Source organism: Meriones unguiculatus, chromosome 6, assembly GCF_030254825.1.
Source record: "Meriones unguiculatus strain TT.TT164.6M chromosome 6, Bangor_MerUng_6.1, whole genome shotgun sequence".
NCBI lineage: Eukaryota > Metazoa > Chordata > Mammalia > Rodentia > Muridae > Meriones > Meriones unguiculatus.
In genome coordinates, this window is record NC_083354.1 from 53,677,406 (window position 1) to 53,695,660 (window position 18,255).

General features: G+C 48.9%; 1 protein-coding gene across 3 annotated transcripts in view; it reads left to right on the forward strand.

The window, feature by feature from the left end:
• The window catches only part of Pxylp1 (2-phosphoxylose phosphatase 1), a 66,778-nt gene that overhangs the window by 45,532 nt on the left and 2,991 nt on the right, over window positions 1-18,255 (forward strand). For all 3 annotated transcript variants that reach the window (XM_060385462.1, XM_060385461.1, XM_060385463.1), the window contains exons 3-5: window positions 4,836-4,994; window positions 5,548-5,674; window positions 15,140-15,279. In XM_060385462.1, coding sequence (XP_060241445.1) covers window positions 4,836-4,994; window positions 5,548-5,674; window positions 15,140-15,279 — 426 coding nt within the window. The remainder of the gene's footprint in view (window positions 1-4,835; window positions 4,995-5,547; window positions 5,675-15,139; window positions 15,280-18,255) is intronic.

Here is an 18,255-nt window from a genome sequence, read left to right on the forward strand (position 1 = left end):
TCAGCACAGGGTCACCTCAGCAAACTGAATAATGGACAAGATGGAGGAGCCCAGTAACAGGAGGTATCCATGTAAAGTCTCCGATGGTGACTTGTTTGTCACTTGTCAAAACACTGCTTTTTTTTGAGTCGTGCGTTGGGCCACTTGTACCCAACCACCAGAGTTTCCCAGTTGACTTCCCCCCGGCCTCACAGCTTGTGCATTTGGATAATCCAGGATACCACACACTCTGTCCTCATGTTACTCAAATGTCTACTTAGCTGTACCCATACTTGGCCCAGCCTCAGAGGAAGGGAACCACAAGCCAACCAAGGAAACAGAATTTGATGGATTCCATATAAAGCTGAGCAAAGAACTGAAGACACCACCTGGCCAGAAGGGCCAGTCGTCAGGATGCCCTCGTGGGACATCTGCTTTGCTACCGGTCTCCACACAATAAATTAGCTCCCGGCACCTGAGCTGTGCACTGGCCCCTAACGTCTCCCACCTGTGGGAAGGAAGGGGCTCCACCTGCAGGCAAACTGAGACCTGGGGAATGGTCAGCTCCAAAAGTTTTCATTGTTGTTTTAGTAAAGCGTGTAAATACAGGCATGTATATTAAGATCTAGTAATAAATGCTTGTTTTTATGCATATAGAATGCATGTAGTATGTGACTGCTATAGATATCTTTATGTTAAACCGATGCAAATTTTTATAGGAAAACAAATGTAATACATGTTCATATGTGTTCCTGCTACTCCCCAGAGGAGAGCACTGTGGCACATCTTCTGACTGTGGTGCTGGGCGCTCTCAGGGAACACAGCCTGAATACCCTGTGTGGTGGCTAATCTTGTTAACAATGGGACCAAATCTCAGGGCAAATCTGTGAGGGACTGCTGTCTAGATTAGGTTAACCAAGGGGTAAAGACCTGCTCTAAATGTATGTGGTAACAAATTCCATGGTCTGGGACCCTGACTGAGTAAAAAGGAAGAGAGGGTGATGGGTTCAAGTATTCATTGTTTTCTGCTTCCTGATGGTGACTGCGCTGTGACCGGCTGGCCTCCTGTTCTTGCCACCATGGCTTCTCTGCTGTGATCAGAATGTATCTCCTTTGACTGTAAGCCAAAATAAGTTATGCTTTCCATTAGACATTCTGCCATAGCCATGAGACATGTAACCAATATAGAAAATGGATAGTGAGAAGTGGGGCCAGGCTGTTGCTGGGAGAAATGTGAACCTGTAGCCTTTGGAACTGCTTTGTGGAAGAGTTTGGGTGAGAAATGTCCTTGAATACTATAAGAGTGCTTAGTAAGCCATTCTGGTGAGAGCTCAGAAGACAGAATGCTGAGAGATTTTGAGAGTAGCGGCCTGTCTCAAAGAGTCTGTGATGAACTGGTTTAGGGCTATATTTATGTTGTGTTCTGGCGAAGAATCTGGCTACATTCTGCCCACATCCTGAGAAGTCCAGTAGGGTTGCTTTTAAAAGTAATGGATTAACTTGGTTGGCAGAGGAGATTTCAAGATGGGCCAGCGCTCGAGCTGTGTCATGATTTCATGATTATTGCACGTTGCTTTTATCCAGATCTGCAGTGAGGAAGGCAACTAGTAGAGGGGAGAAAAGATAAAAAACAGCCACTTGGCAGGGGAGGGAGAGAGTTTAAAGTTGTAGACAAGACAGGTGGTGAGAAGCAGCTATAATTGTTAAGGGTATTGTCACCTGCTGTGCATTGGGACAGCAGGGGCCACTGTCCCAGGACACTGGGGCACCTTGTGCACTGTGGGCTGCATCTATTGCAAGTGCAAATTCATTTGATAGGAGAATGCCTACACTAATAAGATACTGGCGGGGGTGGGGAGATCACTGCTTCTCAAAGCAGCTGCCTAGGGAAATGTGTCCCCAGGGTCAACACATAGAAAGGTGATGCAGCCATGGTTCGAGGGGACCAGGCTCCATCCTGAGCTGGCAGTGGAACTTGGCAGTATCACCCATGCAGAGCTGATTTTTGTGGGCAGGAAAGATGAAGGCCATGGAGTCTTGCAGTCTGTAGTGCTATTTGGAATCCCTTCAAGGAACCCCCAGAGGCCATTGTATGAAGCTGTGAGAGCCATAGGGCATCAGCTGAGGAATGTGTAGGGTATGGAGCTGGAAAGGTGGGGTACGGCCCTTTGGAGCCAGATTCAGTTCCATCCTGAACTCCAGATGCTGGATATGGAGCTAGAGTATTTATATTTGTCTTGCTAGAGTTCCGTCTTGCTTTGACTTGGTCAGTCCTCCTTATGCTCCCATTCTTCCCTTTTGGAATGGAATTTTTATTCTGTGCCATTGTGTATTGTAATATGTAACTTATTTCTTATTTTATAGGTACTCACAGTTAAGAGATTGCCTTGAGTCCTAGGTGATACTTGGACTTTGGACTTCCAAACAATGTTGGACCTATTAAAAATTATGGGGACTTCTAAAGTTGGACCGAATGTATTTTGCATTGTGAGATGGCAGTGAGTCTGTGGGGATAAGGAGTGAAAGGTTTGGGCTTACAGTTGTGCCAAGCTGACAACCAATAGAGTTGTAAGGGTTGGTCTTGGTTGTCAATTTGATGAAATTTAGGATCACCATGGAAATCTTTGGGAATGTTTGTGAGTGGTTATCTAGGTTAGATTAATTGAGGTGGGAAAATCCCACCCTAAATGTGAGTAGTACTGTCCTGTGGGCTAAGGTCCTGGACCACATAAGAGGAAAAAGATAGGTAAGCCCACCCATATGCAACTCTCCGCTTCCTGACACTGGATGGAATGTGGCCCGCTGCTCCCTCCTGCTGCCATGTGGTACATGATGTACTGATCCCTTCAAACTGAGCCAGAATAAACCTGTCTTAGGGTTTCTTTTGCTGTGAAGAGACACCATGACCACAGCAACTCTTATAAAGGAAAACATTTAATTGGGGCTGGCTTACAGTTCAGAGGTTTAGTCCATTATCATCATAGCCAGAAGCATGGTGACATGTGTGCAGACATGGTGCTGGAGAGGTAGCTGAGAGTTCTACACCAGGAAAGCAGCAGGAAGAGAGAACGGCACTGGGCTTGGCTTGAGCATTTGAAACCCCAAAGCCCAGCCCCAGTGACGCACTTGCTCTGATAAGACCATCTACTTCAGCAAGGCCACCCCTCCTAATAATGCCTCTCCCTATGGGCCTATGGGGACCATTTCCAGTCATAAAACCGTTCTTGGAATCACTCTGTCAGGTACGCTTTCACAGCAAGCAGAGAAGTAACTAATACAGTCCTTCATTTTGTTTTGTTGCCTGGCAACTTGGCTTTTTCTGTTTTGTTTTAATTCAGATAGACTGCTCTATTCTCTGGATGTGGCATTGTCTTCATCCAGTGATGAATTTTCAGATCCTTCTCCGGTTTTGTTACCGGCAGCAGGTGCAGCTAATCTCTTTGGCCGCCTTTGAGTGTGGGGACTGATGTTTTTAGAACAAATTCCAGGGTGTAGCTTGAAATCAAAGACAGCACATGTGTGACACACTTCTTCTGGAAGATTCCATTTTCCACCCTCACCTCCATCACGTACAAGGGTCACCCCTTGCCAGTATGGTGTGCTTTTTCTTCCTGGAGAAATACATCTCATTGGTAGTGGTCTTTTGTACTTCTGTAGTGATAACTTGAGCATCATGTTTTGTTGGTTGCTGGTACTTGCGCTTAGCCTGTTTGGATCCCTTACTGGATCTTCAGTGATAGTCCTCTTCTGAACCTCAGATATCAGTCACTTGTCTGTTCTGTGTGTTGCGAACATTCTTCTCTTACTGTGTTCATTGTCTTTCATCTTTGTTTATAGCATCGGTTTGGCAAGAGGAAGTGTCAAGACACTTACATAGAAGAAATTAGGGGATTTAAGCTGATGTAGACTAGTGATCAGTCTCTTTTGGGATATTGTTTTGGGATATGTGTATATATGAATATGAATACATATGTTTTTATTACTGTGGTGGCTGGGAAGCCTTTCAGAAGTTAACTAGATTTGCGGGCTCACTTGTTTGCAAGCATGTCCTCCCTAGTAGATGCCAAAAATAGAGTGCTGCTGAGCAGGGGTCTCTAGAAACCCTGTGAAGCTATACAAACATTTCCTAGTCACACAAGGACTGGGAACTACTGAGATACAGTGCCCGTGGAAAGGCAGGGAGATGGTGAGACCCCTCCATCCTGCTGTTCAGAGAACAGGGAGAGCCCCTTCCAGCCCACAAGGAAAAGGATTGTGGCTGCCCCGTCACTGCCGTCACAGATGCTGGTCACGTGTCTACTCTGCCAAGCAGAGGGAATGTTGTCATTGATAACTAAGCCAGTCTCCCATGGGAGCTGGGACTCACTGATAGAAAGATGGATGCCAAATAGACAAACCATTACATGACCCACACTTGACACACATAGGCAGTGGCAGGGAGAGCTAGCTCAGGCAATGAATAAGAGGCATTCGGGGTCCATTCACTGCGCATGGGTGCCTTCGGCTCAGGCTTTTTTCTGTGAAGAAGCCTCATGAGGACTAGTGAGCAGATCGCTGATAGGTGTGACACACACCCCATTTAGCACTTAACAGGCGCCAGTGGATGATTTTTTCCACCTTGATATAAGCTAAAAGCTTACCGAGAAGAGGGATCATATCCTCAGGCACTTGCAGCTCCAGTAACTCGAGAGTGAGGAGTTAGTTCTTCATCTCGCCTGCACTGAGGGAGGTCTGCTACCCAGGAAGTCCCAGGTCCACCTTAACTGAAGGAGAGAGCACCCCCAGTGACATTCAGCTCTCCTTGGGCCATGGCAGCTGACCTGGCTTCTTCTTCATCCGCTCTGCTTTCCTTGCAGTCCACCTGATCCCAGTGTCCTCAACCAAGAATGGAGGAAGCAGCAAGAGCCGGAAGAGGATCATGCCTGACCCAGTGACAGAGCCCCCCACGGTAGACCCGCTTTACGAAGCTCTCCTGTACTGCAACATTCCGAGTGTGGCCGAGCGCAGCATGGAAGGTAGAGCCAGCGTATGACCCGTCACAGTCTTGGTAGCCTGGGACTCGGTACCCAGGTAGAGGTCCTGAGGACCAAGTGCTGTAAGCAGCATCACAGTGATAAGAAGCTGGCTGGCTGAGGCTCAGATCCTGCAGCAGCCACAGCCTGAGGATGTGCTCCTGGGTCTCAACACACTGCACCGAGTGGTGGAGGTGCTGGTCTTTGGTGAGATGTGGGCAAAACAGATGAGGATGAAACTGGCCCATGCCCTTGGCTACTCAGCTTCTCAGGGTGAATCCATGATATACACAGTATGCCCAGGAGGCTTTGACGGCTCTGGGACATGTCAAGCCTTTCTGTGAGCCTCTGCCCCACCTCGAGGGGTTCTTTGGCATCGTCCATCCAGCGCAGTGGCCCTTCTCACAGTTCAGGCCTCTCAGTAGCGGCTCTGCCATTTCTGGGTTGCTCTAGGTTCCACCTCCTCCTGCCCCCAGCCTGGGCATGTACCACCCAGGTACTTGCTAAAACACCGTGGCTTGCTGTGTGGTGACTGGAAGATGTGTCTCTCTCACAGGTCATGCCCCGCATCATTATAAGCTGGTCTCCGTTCATGTGTTCATTCGCCATGGGGACAGGTACCCACTGTATGCCATTCCCAAAACCAAGCGACCAGAGATTGACTGCACTCTAGTGGCCGGCAGGTAAATTGCACTTTCTATGAGTATTTTCATGCACTCCTCTGTGTTTTGTGCAGCACAGCATTATGGGAGGGAGGAGGGAGCTACACTTTGGTGGACGCAACTGTTCAAAGTCTTCACTGTCTTGCGCTGCACACCGTTCTGTGACTCCCTTGGGAACGCAAACAAGCATCTGTTCAACCCTGATAGGGCACTGTGACAGATCAGAAAATGTCTCCACCCAAATTGAGCTGGGTGAGCCAGTGATTTTATTGGAGTTACCTAGAGGAGCATGGGTGCCTCACCGAGAAGCCCCCCCTTAGTATGGGTGATGACGCAGACAGCTTCATTGCAGTAGCCTGCAGGCAGTTCCATCACGCTGGCATCTCCCCTTAATGGTTACTTCCTGCTGTTAAAACCTGGGGATGAGGCCTTGTGACTCTTGTAACTTTCTGAGCCCTGGGTCTTAAGTTTTGTGTGTTATTCAAATTTCATTGGGCTTCCTGACTCTTATGAGTCTCCCATCTTCCTCAAGAAGAGAGCAAAGACAGGCCCAGGGCAGACAGGGCATCCATATCAGGCAACTCGAAAAAAAAAAAAAAAAAAAGACCACTGAGGTCTGAGCCCAGGCAGTCTGAAGCCAACTCTTTTCTTCCTGTTGTTCAGTTGAAGAAAGAAGAGGCATCATGCTGGGTGGTGGTCGTGGCAGCGTACACCTTTAATCCCAGCACTCGGGAGGCAGAGGCAGGTTGATCTCTCTGAGTTCGAGGCCAGCCTGGTCTACAGAGTGAGTTCCAGGAGAGCTGGGACTACACAGGGAAGCCCTGTCTCGAAAACCCCAAAAGAAATAAAGAAAGGAAGGAAGAGATACAGTGAGCACTGAGTTAGCAATCATCCACCGTAGAGCCGTTCTATGGAGGCAGCATGGACAAGCCTCCTGGTCCCGCTGAGCTCAGCTCCCCCCAACACACACACCTCTGAAATGGAAATGAGGAAGCTCTCAACAGGCAGGGCCGGGCTGAGGAATGGGGTGATTCACAAGAAGGAGTGCTGACAGCTGCTAAGGCCCGTGAGTGTAAAATGGTTTTTCAGCCATTTAATTTTTCACAGCATTAGAGACGGCCCTGTCTTAGTTGAAAGCCCTCAGGATGAAAAATAATTGAACAGAGAACAGAAAGTGCGTGTAGGGAAATGAGAAGCACAGTTAGCAACAAATGATGGCTTGGCTGTAGCCAGCGTGTACATAGCACGTAGCATCCATCCTGCGCAGAGCTTACTGAATGAGATCCGGAGACACGGGGCAATGCCCAGTGGGGAAGACGTAGCTTTGATGAGTGCTCCTGGGGTGCCAGCTCCTGGGAGGCCAGCCCAGTGGCCCCATGAATTGCTTTCCTACAGCCAGGGCTGTTCTTTGAGTACAGGAACCCAGGGGTTCCAGATACCTCTTGATGTCCTAAGCCTCCTCATGGGCTGGAGTTTGGGGAGGTGTTGTACTAAATAAAAATGGTGTTGGGCTATATAATTATTATTATTTGCCCTATGATTATTGCGGCAGTATTCTTTAGCCCACTATTACAATTAATAAGACACCTGTGAGATTTTATAATTGGCTGTTTTACCTTAGGCCAGGCAGATATTTCACCTGTGCTGTCTCAATAACCTCTCCATCCACCTCCTATCCCCCACCGAATGCCATCCACCTTACCCGTTCCTATCTGGTCTGCCTTCCATCCAAAATCTTATAAATGCTTGCTTGTATTTTTTTTTTTATCTCGGTGTTTTCTCCATCCATGCCATCCTCAAAGTCCTTCCTCCTAGCACGCGTGGTTACTTCTGTACACTAAACCATTGTGGCGTCCTCCTTCCTCCTCTCTTCCTGTCTGTCTGTTTCCCGTGATTCTCCAGTTCACAAAACCCAGGAACCTTAAGCCACACCTACCCCATTCTGCCTTGCCCAGGTTTTTGGCCTTTAATCAACCAATCAGGAATAATGTCCCGGGCAGGTTTACACAATGATGATAGGTTGTCCAGGCAGGAACCAGATCTGAGGACCAGTAATTAGCATCAGAATACAAGCATCCGACCAACCCCCAGCAGGGAGTAGTGAGCGAAGCAGTTTAGATAGAAAGGCGGTGGGGTTTTGTGTATTCTTCTCTCTGGTGCTGGAGACCACAGTGCTGCCAGCCTGCATATCTATGTCTTCTTTGCTCATTGAGTAAACAAGGTGTGTACCCTAGGGTCTCATGCGAGGGGACCGTGGGGACAACAGCTCTATCATCAGAACTGAGCCCCCACTCTCCAGCCTGGACTTCAGACTTTCCACTGACATTATCTGTTCCCCAGCACCCCACTTTTTGTAGCACCTACCCCTTGGTGGCTTGATGCCGGCCATGCCTCCCTGGCTGTCCTTATTGCCGCTCATCCTACTTCCACTGTCTTCAAGACCTTGTTAGAGGCTCCCTCTTCCAGGAAGCAGCCCCGCCCCCCTTCCTAGATATGAACCACTGGGTTGGCTCCGTGGCTGGATGGGGAACTGACAATGTTCAGCTCTCATTGCAGAGGGGCCTGGACATTCGGGAATCGTGTCAGGACCGGCAAGGGAAGTCTGGTTTAAAAGCTATCCCAGCTGGGTTAGGGCCAGGGCCAGGACAGAGGCTGCCGGTCACACTACACTTTAACCCTGTGGCTCGCAGAGCAGGGAAGAACAGCGCCAAGGAGTCACTTTCTTCCGTGGGGTACAGAGAGTTGTGTTTACAGCTGGTACAGCTCTGCTCTTGCTGGATGTCTGCCTTTCCAACAGTCTGGCCATAGGTGAGCCACTGGGCCACCATTCTAGGTGGGTGCAGCCTGGCCTCAGGGCTTTGTAATTGGACTGTCACATGCTTCAGTTCCTTAGCTGTACTCACCTTTGCATTTCCACCAGGGGACTCCCGTTGGTTCAGTACAGACCCCCATACAGTCACTATGAGGGTCACCATGGCTGTTCCCAAAGAAGGAGCCTAGAGTCAGGGCCACCTGGATACCCCATAGCTTATCTTCCCAAGGGGCCTTGGCTCTGCCATCCCTAGGCCCAACTGTTACCAAACCACTGAGCCCAGCCTAGAACCTGTCAAATGACAGCTTTTGGACTCGATAGCTGCAGAATGAATGTATAACCTCAGGATCACAGGACACATTGCCGGTTTCAGTCACCATGTTCCTCATGATAGATTTGAACCTTGGCTGTTGTATCCCTGAAGCCTTTGCAACTCTTGGACCCTGGGCAGACCCCTTCTCCCCTCAGAGCCACCGTGCTCCACCCTGGAACAAGGGACAGGCCTGTCTTTCTTATGTCAACCTTGTGTGTCTAAAAAAAAGGAAGGGGCAAGTAGCCAGGTCCACACAGAAGTTCCACCCACAGTGACATGACATCACCCACAGCCCAGAGACCACCCTGCCCTAGGCCTTTCTGGTGTCATTTCTGGAGCCATTCCAGGCCTAGAAGCTGCTGCCCAACAGCCTCAGTCTTTCCTTCTCTTTGTGTCCATTTTGTGTTCTCAGGAGTTGGCCTGAGTCCTTTATGGACGAGGACACAGTGTGCGTGTTTAACTACAGCAGTCCTCTTTCTCCACCTGAGCTTTCCTCCATTTCAGCTGCTCTGGTACAACAGTCTAGCCACATCCAGTGGAAAACTCCATTCACATAGCTGCTGTGTGGGAACTCCTCTATCTTATCAATGGCCCTCATAATCTGTCACCGGGCCTCCTGACCTAGAAATTAAACCTTATCATGTGTACTGTTTGCCCAGGAAAGAATATGGCAGTGGAGGGGTTCAGGCCGTCTCTGGCTTCCAGCCCCCCCTCCCTTCCATCAAAGGAGTCACTAGTCCACTTAACATCGTTTAATTAATTCCATGTTAAACACAGTAAGGGCTGGCTTATCACTGCAAACATGGCCTTAGAGAAGGAATGAGCAGGCGTGCTGTGTGTAGCCCTGCTCAGGGCCCTCATCCCGGCGGTGCCTGCTGCCCTCCCCGCTGCTGTTTTGGCTCATAAATCAGTAATTTTGTGTTTTCCTGCTAGGCAGTAAGGCTTGGAAAGGTCCATGACTTTGGTCCATCATTAGGGATGTCTGGTCCACGGATAGGAGCTAGGTGTGTCCATATGAGTCCATTGCCTTAGAGTGCCTATGCGCTCTAGTCTAGTGCAGCGCCCCATAGTCTTTGTAACGGAAGCTATGTGAGACTTCTGTTTGAACTCTCCTGGTGTTAACATTAGTCAGCATTAAAGGTATTAACCATGTGTGTGCTGAGGTTGTTTGTTTGTTTGTTTGTTTGTTTGTTTGTTTTCAGAGCTGAGGACCAAACCCAGGGCCTTGTGCTTACGCTCTACCACTGAGCTAAATTCCCGACCCCTGTCTGTGTGCCGAGTTTTTAAATGCCCTTTTTGCATTCGTAAAGATGAGAGTGCTTTTCTGCACCTAAGAAGAAAAGTGGTCCTCTCAAATATTCACATGACAAATTTTAGATTTATGCTCCTTTTCTGGACCAGGTTGCATGCAACACACTAGCAGTCACATAAATGTAGTGGAAGAGCCACGCCTGTAAAGACCTAGGGAGAGAATGTTCTAGAGGGAAGGGCCGGAAGGTACAAGCCTGCAGCTTGCAGAGCTAAGCATGTAACACTAGGACCAGCGTGACCGGCCTGGAGAAGCAACAGGTGAGTGGGCATCGGAGGCGTCACAGAAGGTGGGCTGTCCTGTCCTCAGGGAGCCACCTACATTCCGGTCCCATGCTGGTGCTGGGTCCGCCCTCAGCAGGTGGAAGCCAGCACAGGTGACTGCTGTAGAAGAGATGGAAGAGAAGAAAACAGAAGAAAAACTAGAACATGAGAGGCTTTGGTAGCCCTTGGTAGACACTTAGGGCCTGAACCAGCACCCTGACTCAGCTTAGGGTAGTGTCTTCGTTAAGGTTTAGTTAAGGTTTTATTGCTGTGAAGAGATACCACAGCAACTCTTAATAAGGAAAACATTTAATTGGGGCTAGTCCATTGTTGTGGCAGGAAGACCTGGTACTTGGAGAAGGAGCCAAGAGTTCTACATCTGGTGTCCCCAGGCAACAGAAAGAAAGTGAACTTCTGGGCCTGGTTTGACCTTATGAAATCTCAAAACCCACTCCCCAGTGACACACTTCCTGCAACAAGCCACACCTACTCCAACAAGGCCACACCTCCCAACTGTGCCACTCCCTATAGGCCTTTGGGGGCCATTTCCACTCAGACCCCACAGGTGGTGAAGGGATGAGAAGAGAAGCCTCTCTGAGAAAGAGACCAAAGGCTGTGCAGGAGTCAGGTAGCAGCCAGCAAGAAAACAGCCCATTAGCGCTAAGACCCACCCAGGCAGTCTGGGGTGCTCAGCACCTTGGGGGCTTTGAATCTTGCCCAGGTGGCTTGAGTGTAACATGTGAAATGGGTCCTTCAGACCGCCGCTGTACTGGGGAACCATGATCTCCAGGCATCACGGAGGAGGGGTGAGATGGTAGAGGCTTCTGGCAGCCTCAGAATGTATGGGAAGGAGCTGGTGGCACATCCGTGCTGTTATGCAGAAGCAACCCAAAGCAGAGCCCCGTTCAGTGGCGGAACCCACATCCTGAAAGCTGCCTTTGCTGTACTGCTTCCAGCTGACTTTCCATGCTTGGACACACTGCTGCGCTGGCCCGTCTCCTCTCTCCAGGGGGTACTTACACAGACAGCATTATGGCTTTTTCCCCCCTGTCTCTGTGGCTCAGTCATCACCTCTGTAAGTTCTGCTTAGAATGCTTCACTTAAAATGACAGGGTGGGTGCCCCTCCCCAACTCCAGTCTCCTTTCCTACCTTCATTTGCCATAGTGTCTGTTGTTCCCATTCATTTTCTGTCTCTCTTTGATTGTGTGTCTGTCTGTCTGTCTGTCTGTGTGTCTCTCTCTGTCATTACACACACAATTAGAGTGTTTCTTGTGCGGTGTGTTTCCCCTGGCAGGAATGTAAGCTCCCTCCCTGTGTCAGAGAGTTCTCTTATTCTTGCCCATTGCCCAAGGACCCAGGACAAATATTTGTTGTTAAATGACAAATTGACGGAAGCTGAACCCTGAGAATGGCGGTCAGGTGGGATGAGCAGGCTGCATGACAGGTTAGGTGGGGTGAAAGAGAGGAAGCAGGGCCACATTGCTGATGTGCTGTCCCTCCAGGAGCCAAAAGCACTGGAGAGCTTAGGCTTCACCCCCAGCAGTTAGTTGCTTAGACACGTTGGCATACTGGTTTATGTGAACAGCCTTAGCATGTGGCCAGAGATAAGGCTAGAATGGTCTCAGGCAGATCCTGTGGCTGGAGGAAAGCAGACAGTTGACCATATGAAGTTACACAAAAAGGCCCAGCAGAGTAGGCTGGGATTGTCTTTTTATAAGCTTGTTTTGTTGGAATTAGAAATGATGTATTCCTTAGTTGATTTAGGTTCCTTAGATGTGGCCTGAATTCCTTCTGGTTTCCAGCCAGGAGAGCTTTTAAAATTACGCTTTCTGGTAATAGCTCTGCTATCCTGGATGCAGGATAACCAACCCTACAGAACCCAGATCACAGCTGAAACATAGTCTGTTTTCTCTTAAGTGTGATTGGCCGTGGGGTTCAGCCTTGAGCGTTGTAGGATAAGGGCATTGGAATCGTGCATATAAAAATGTGCATGAGAATTCCCAAGTAAGCAACTTGAAGTAATACTTTTATTGTTTCATTTGTCAGCACGAAAGCAGATTCCCAAGGAAGCCACAGTCATATGAATTGTGCCATCCTCAGGTAGTCAGGGTGAGTCCAGGCATTGTACCAGAGAGACTCAAAAATCCTTGCCCGACACAAGGAAGTTTACCTCTTCCTTGTGTGAAGGTGGACTCATGCCACTCAGCCCCATTCAGCTGTTCAGGGCGGGAGGTTCCTTCCAGGTTGTTGCTTCCACCAGTCTCCAGAGATGTCTCCATAGCTGCCCCAGGATGCTGCTGCCAGAGAAAAGAACAGAGCAGGAAGGTGCCAAACCCTGGGAGTAGTATGCATTCTTCCGTAGCGGGTGCTAACCAAGTGGCCAAGAAGAAATAATAGAATTTGGTATGCAACCGTAGCCTCACCTACCATAGCCTTTGTTTTTAATATCCCATCAAAATCTCCATATTATAATAACTGCTGTGGTAACATAATATTCATTATTCTGAGTTAGGGAAGATACAGACATGCCGTTTCCACAATGCACCTAAGGATGGGACATGTCACAGTTGAAATCGTTCCCAGATGCTTTTGAAGCATCTGCAGATCTGCTGTAGGCTCCAGGGATGGAGCTGGGGATGAGGCAAGCAGGCCCAAGCAGTGGGATCCAGGTCAGGGCCCAAGGACTCCGCAACCTAGTCCTCCTACCATAAAGAAGATACAGCCTTTAGCTCTCTGTCCTGTAAATGTCTCTCTTCCACAGATCTTCACATTTCTGTCCCTTGGGGAAAGGTTGTAATGAAGGGACGGGGGTGTAATTTGGTGGTTTAGCATGCGTGACATGCTTAGCATATCCAAGGCTCAGGGTTCAGTCTCCAGGGCTGCAGAATAGAAGAAGACGGGAAAAGGTCATGATGAATACCATTAGACAGTGCAGCACCGGTGAACAGTCACGTGGCCTGAGAACCTGGAACATCTCCACAGACACGTTCAATAGGGAAATTCCATTTCTAAGATTGGCAGCCAAGTGTTTTCAGAGCCTCAGAAATCACCAACCTGGAATCATGACCCAGAAGCGGAGATCTGAGTTGTGTTGATGGATAGCCAGTGTTGATGTGAATTCACGTTGACAGCCGTGTTGTGGGTCTAGACATTTTATTTCCTAGTTTATAAACATTTATGTGCTCAGCCTCAGGCAGAATAAAATATGCTCTGTTTTTATGAGACACAATTCCCAGCAGCTATCCTGGGGCCTTTATTACACTACTGCATGTCTAGATTAGCAAACTCTAATTTTAAAACATTTTTTAAAAGATAAATTTTTTTTTCAGCTTTCTGCTTTTGAAAGATGTAAATCCATTTTGGCATCAGGTTTTTTTTTTAAGTTTTTCCAAAGTTAATTGGGCTTTCAGACAGCAGGGGTTTGCCGTTAGAACAATTTATCTGCTGTTTTCATGCCAATTTGCATGCAGTTTTCCTGCCAATGGCTCTATCTGTCCACTTCTGTTCAGCTGGAAAATGTAGACACACTCATGGGCCATGTTACTATTCAGAGAAAAGGTGTATGTATTCACAGTTCATTTAGTTTTACAGAGAAAAAGTGTTTTTCATAGGTAATCACTATCTAGGGAAATTGTACATTAGTGGCGAGATAAATAAAGTGTGTTTGTTTCTGCCATATATACTCTGTGACAGGCTCAGATAATCTCAGATCTCACAGCTTTTCTGAGCATCCATTACTCCTCAAAATTAAATGCGGTAGTTTATTTACAGAATGCAAAGCAAACTGTAAAGGGCTGTAGAGATAGGCGTTGGTTGTCTTAGTCAATTAATGGTTGTCCAAAGAGAGATTCCCCCTCCTCTCCCCCAGAGGTCAGAAATGGTAAAGATTAGACAGCTCCTCCACGAAGATATATAAGAAGGGTGGAGACGGGAAAGGATGGAATGTGTTGTATGCTGGGGGAAAGGAAGATGGCTGCCTCTGTTTGGCCAGCACACCATGTCAAAAGGATGGGAGTCTCTGTGAGGGCACCTAAAGCAAAGTGACCAGCTGTTCACACCCCTTTCCAGAAGGTGGCAGTGTGAAAAGGCAGTGATATGTGAGAGTGGATACCCTTGATGTTGATCTCTGGAGCTGTAGAGCAAGCCAGGTGAGGGCAGGGTGAAGCTGAGGAAGACCAATAGGGTCCACAGCTCTCCAGGCAAGGCTGTCTAAAGCCAGAACCCAGGTGCGAGAAGCCGTAAGACTGCCAGGTGACAAGTGTCAGGGAAGGAAAGAAAGAAACTAGAGCAGCCTCCTGCCTACCATGTGACGTGACGCAGAGGCAGCAGGATGTGGGCATGTGGATGACGCTGATGGAGGGCAAAGCCAAATCCCAGTGTATTGTATTCAGCAGAGGTCGGAGACCCAAGCTTACCTCCATTGTGTGTATAGTATAGGTCAAGTCAGAACGAAATTGTAACCTTAAAAAATGCTTTTTCCTTTATTTTCGTGTTGATGGGTATTCTGCCTGCATGTATGTCTGTGCACCCCAGAGACCAGAAGAGGGCGTTGGATCCCGAGATGGCAGTCACAGATGATTGCAAGCTGCCCTGTGGGTGCCTGGAATCAAACCCAGATCCCCTGGAAGAACAGCCAATGCTGCTCTTAAAATAATTCTGGCGCCACAGAATTCCTGAGCCCCGGGACCTGGTTTTGGGGGCAGCTGAGGCCATGACACACGCGGACCGTGCATGCTGAAGAGGGACTGCTTTGGAGCCTTCTAATTGCTGCTTCTCTCCTCCCTTTAGGAAGCCGTATCACCCTAAACTGGAAGCTTTCGTTAGTCACATGTCGAAAGGATCCGGAGCCTCTTTTGAAAGCCCCTTAAATTCCCTGCCTCTCTACCCTAACCATCCTCTGTGTGAGATGGGAGAGCTCACACAGACAGGTATGTACAACGCTGGCCCTCGCCACACGCACACACCTTCCATTTATATATCTTGGAAGATGACAGGTAAAGTGCTGTGGGATGCAGGATATATGTGTTAGCAGTTAGCTGTGTGGGGGTTGGACTATACCCAGATGGAAATCATCAGTAAGTAGAAGCTCTTTAAGAGCTGGTAGTCCTGGGCCTTGAGTGCTCAGAGCCCAGGGACTAGTGTGACAAACACAGGTTTTGTTGTTGTTTTGTTTTGTTATTAATCTTTTAAAATTTTTTTTTTATTTTTATTATAATTTATTACAGTTTATTCACATTGTATCCCACCTGTAGCTCCCTCCCTCCTCCCCTCCCCAAACCACCCTCCCTCACTTTTCTCCACCCATGCTTCTCCCCCAGTCCACTGATAGGGGAGGTCTTCCTCCCCTTCCTTCTGATCCTAGCCTATCAGGTCTCATCAGGACTGACTGCATTGTCTTCCTCTGTGGCCTGGTAAGGCTGCTCCCACCTCAGGGGGAGGTGATCAAAGAGCCAGCCACTGAGTTCACGGCAGAGACAGTCCCTGTTCCCCTTACTAGAGTACCCACTTGGAGACTGAGCTGCCATGGGCTACATCTGTGCAGGGGTTCTAGGTTATCTCCATGAATGGTCCTTGGCTGGAGTATCAGTCTCAGAAAAGACCCCTGGACCCAGATATTTTGGTTCTGTTGCTCTCCTTGTGGAGCTCCTGTCCTCTGCAGGTCTTACCATCTCCCCCTTCTTCCATAAGATTCCCTGCACTCTGCCCAAATTTTGGCTATGAGTCTCAGCATCTGCTTCACTACCCTGCTGGGTAGAGTCTTTCAGAGGCCCTCTGTGGTAGGGTCCTGTCCTGTTCCCTGGCAAACACAGGTTTTTAATCTCGCAGCCTTAACTAAGAACTGATTGCTGTGGGCTTAATCACTAGCCGTCCCGGCACTTGGCAGGCACTGTGGTCCTCAGCTGCTAGCGGCAATGAGTGGCAGCAGCAGACAGGGGAAGCAGGCAGTGCAGAGCGGCTGCGGATGATGCCTTCTGGTGTTAAAACTGGCAAACAGCTTAGGGTGCTGGTGGCCCTACTGGGCCCTTAAGCTTTGGTAGCTTCCTGGAACTTTCCAAACCCGGGCCCACAGTCGCTATCCCGTGGCTCTCACACGTCTTCCGCTCTCCTCCCTCTCTTCTCTGCCGTTTCCTCAGCTGTCATTTCCACTACAGTTGCCACAGCCTGGGTGGCTGCTGTTGCTTCGCCCCTGCTACTGCTCTGTCTACAATGATAAAGAGTCCAGGTAGACAAGGGAAGACCCTTCAGAGGCCTTTTCTTAGGCTTGGCAACAAAGGGGTCAGTGCAGGAGGAAGTAGCCCAGCTGACTAGCAGAGCAAGCTGAATAGCCAGGAAAGGGGGATGGCACCCGTGTTTGCACTAATTATAGCTGTGTCGTGTCCCCCCCCCCCCCCCCCGCAAACAAAGGACTGTTTGCACCCGCCACAGGCCTTCTTCTGGGCCAACAGGGAATGCCCTCTAGCCTGAGAAAAATGGCTTCAGGGTTGGTTAGAGTTCAGCAAGGCTTGTGTTGCTTAGAGAGCTGCTTTTCAAGTCTGGAGCAGACTGTCTCTCCTCCGCGTGTTTGTAGTGGTCCTCTGAGGTTGCTGTTGTGTCCTCAGGGAAACTGTAGTGTCCAAAGCAGCCAGGTTGCCATGAGGGGCATCTGGCCAGCCACCAGGAAAGGGGCTCTGGGATGACAGTTTCCTGCTTAAGGCTGCCAGGCACAGAGGAGGAATCCTGCTCCTGGTTTTCAGTCACGCACAGAGAGCATTAAAAGAACGCTTAGAATTAACCTAATAAAGACTTAACACAAACTCAATACAGAACTGACGGTTTTAGCAGCATTTAATGGTATTTAGTGACACATGACAGTACTTAAACTCCCGCCTCAGCTCTAGGGAGAGCTCCGCCCTATCTCACGTGGACTGGCACCTCCGGGAACTCGGAGGCCCCGAGTACAACAATGAATGAGCTTTTTACAGAGATGAGAAGGATTTGTCTCTTGGCAAGGGAGGGCAGCTCAGAAGTTCCCTGATTTTTTAAAATTAAAAGTAACCCTGTGGGCAGGGTGGCTGTCCTGAGTACACCGGATCTGCCGCCAGGCCTGGCGACTTTGAGTTCAGTCCCTGGGTCCCACGTGGCAGAAGGAAAGGACCAACGCCTGCAAGCTGCCTTCTGACCGCGGTGCACCTGCACACACGTGCAAAGTAAAAAAGAGAAACAAGTAATCGTCGTTTTTACATGAGCATTGGTGTTCATGGTTGCAAATGACAAAAGACGGTAAATCAGAAGGAAGTACCATAGTCCCACCTGACAGATAGACCAGGGGCTGAAGAGATGGCTCGGTGGTTAAGAGCCCTCACCTGCTCTTGCAGAGGACCTGGGTTCAGCTTGGTACCCAGCACCCACATGTAGTCTCACAACCATTCATAACTCTAGTTCCAGGGAATCTGACACTGTCTTCTGACTTCCGTAGACATCACACACCCAGCTGGTGCACATACGTACATGCAGGCAAAAATACTCATAAAATAAAAAAGAAACAGACCCTTACTGCTAACCTTTCTTCCTGTGCCCACGCCATGGTGTCTTAGTGAGCCCACACTTCCTTCTTTGGTATCACTACGTAAGACTGTATCAGGAGGTGGCCAAGAGAGCTCAGCAGGTAAAGCTGCCCGCCTCATTTGGGCATGGGAGTCTCCAAACCATTTGCATCTGACTATAACTGACATTACTGCCTGTCACCCTGCCTGTGTGCAGTTCACATCCTTAGAGGATGCCCACCCACTGCTGAGGTGGCTGTTTCTCACACTCTGTAGGCTGGAGGGCAGGCCTGCTTTTTCCCTTTGAGTTGCTCTCTCCTGCCTGGAGATAAAGCCTTCTCATTTCCGTAAGAAGTTCACTCATTATTGTACTCTGGTGGC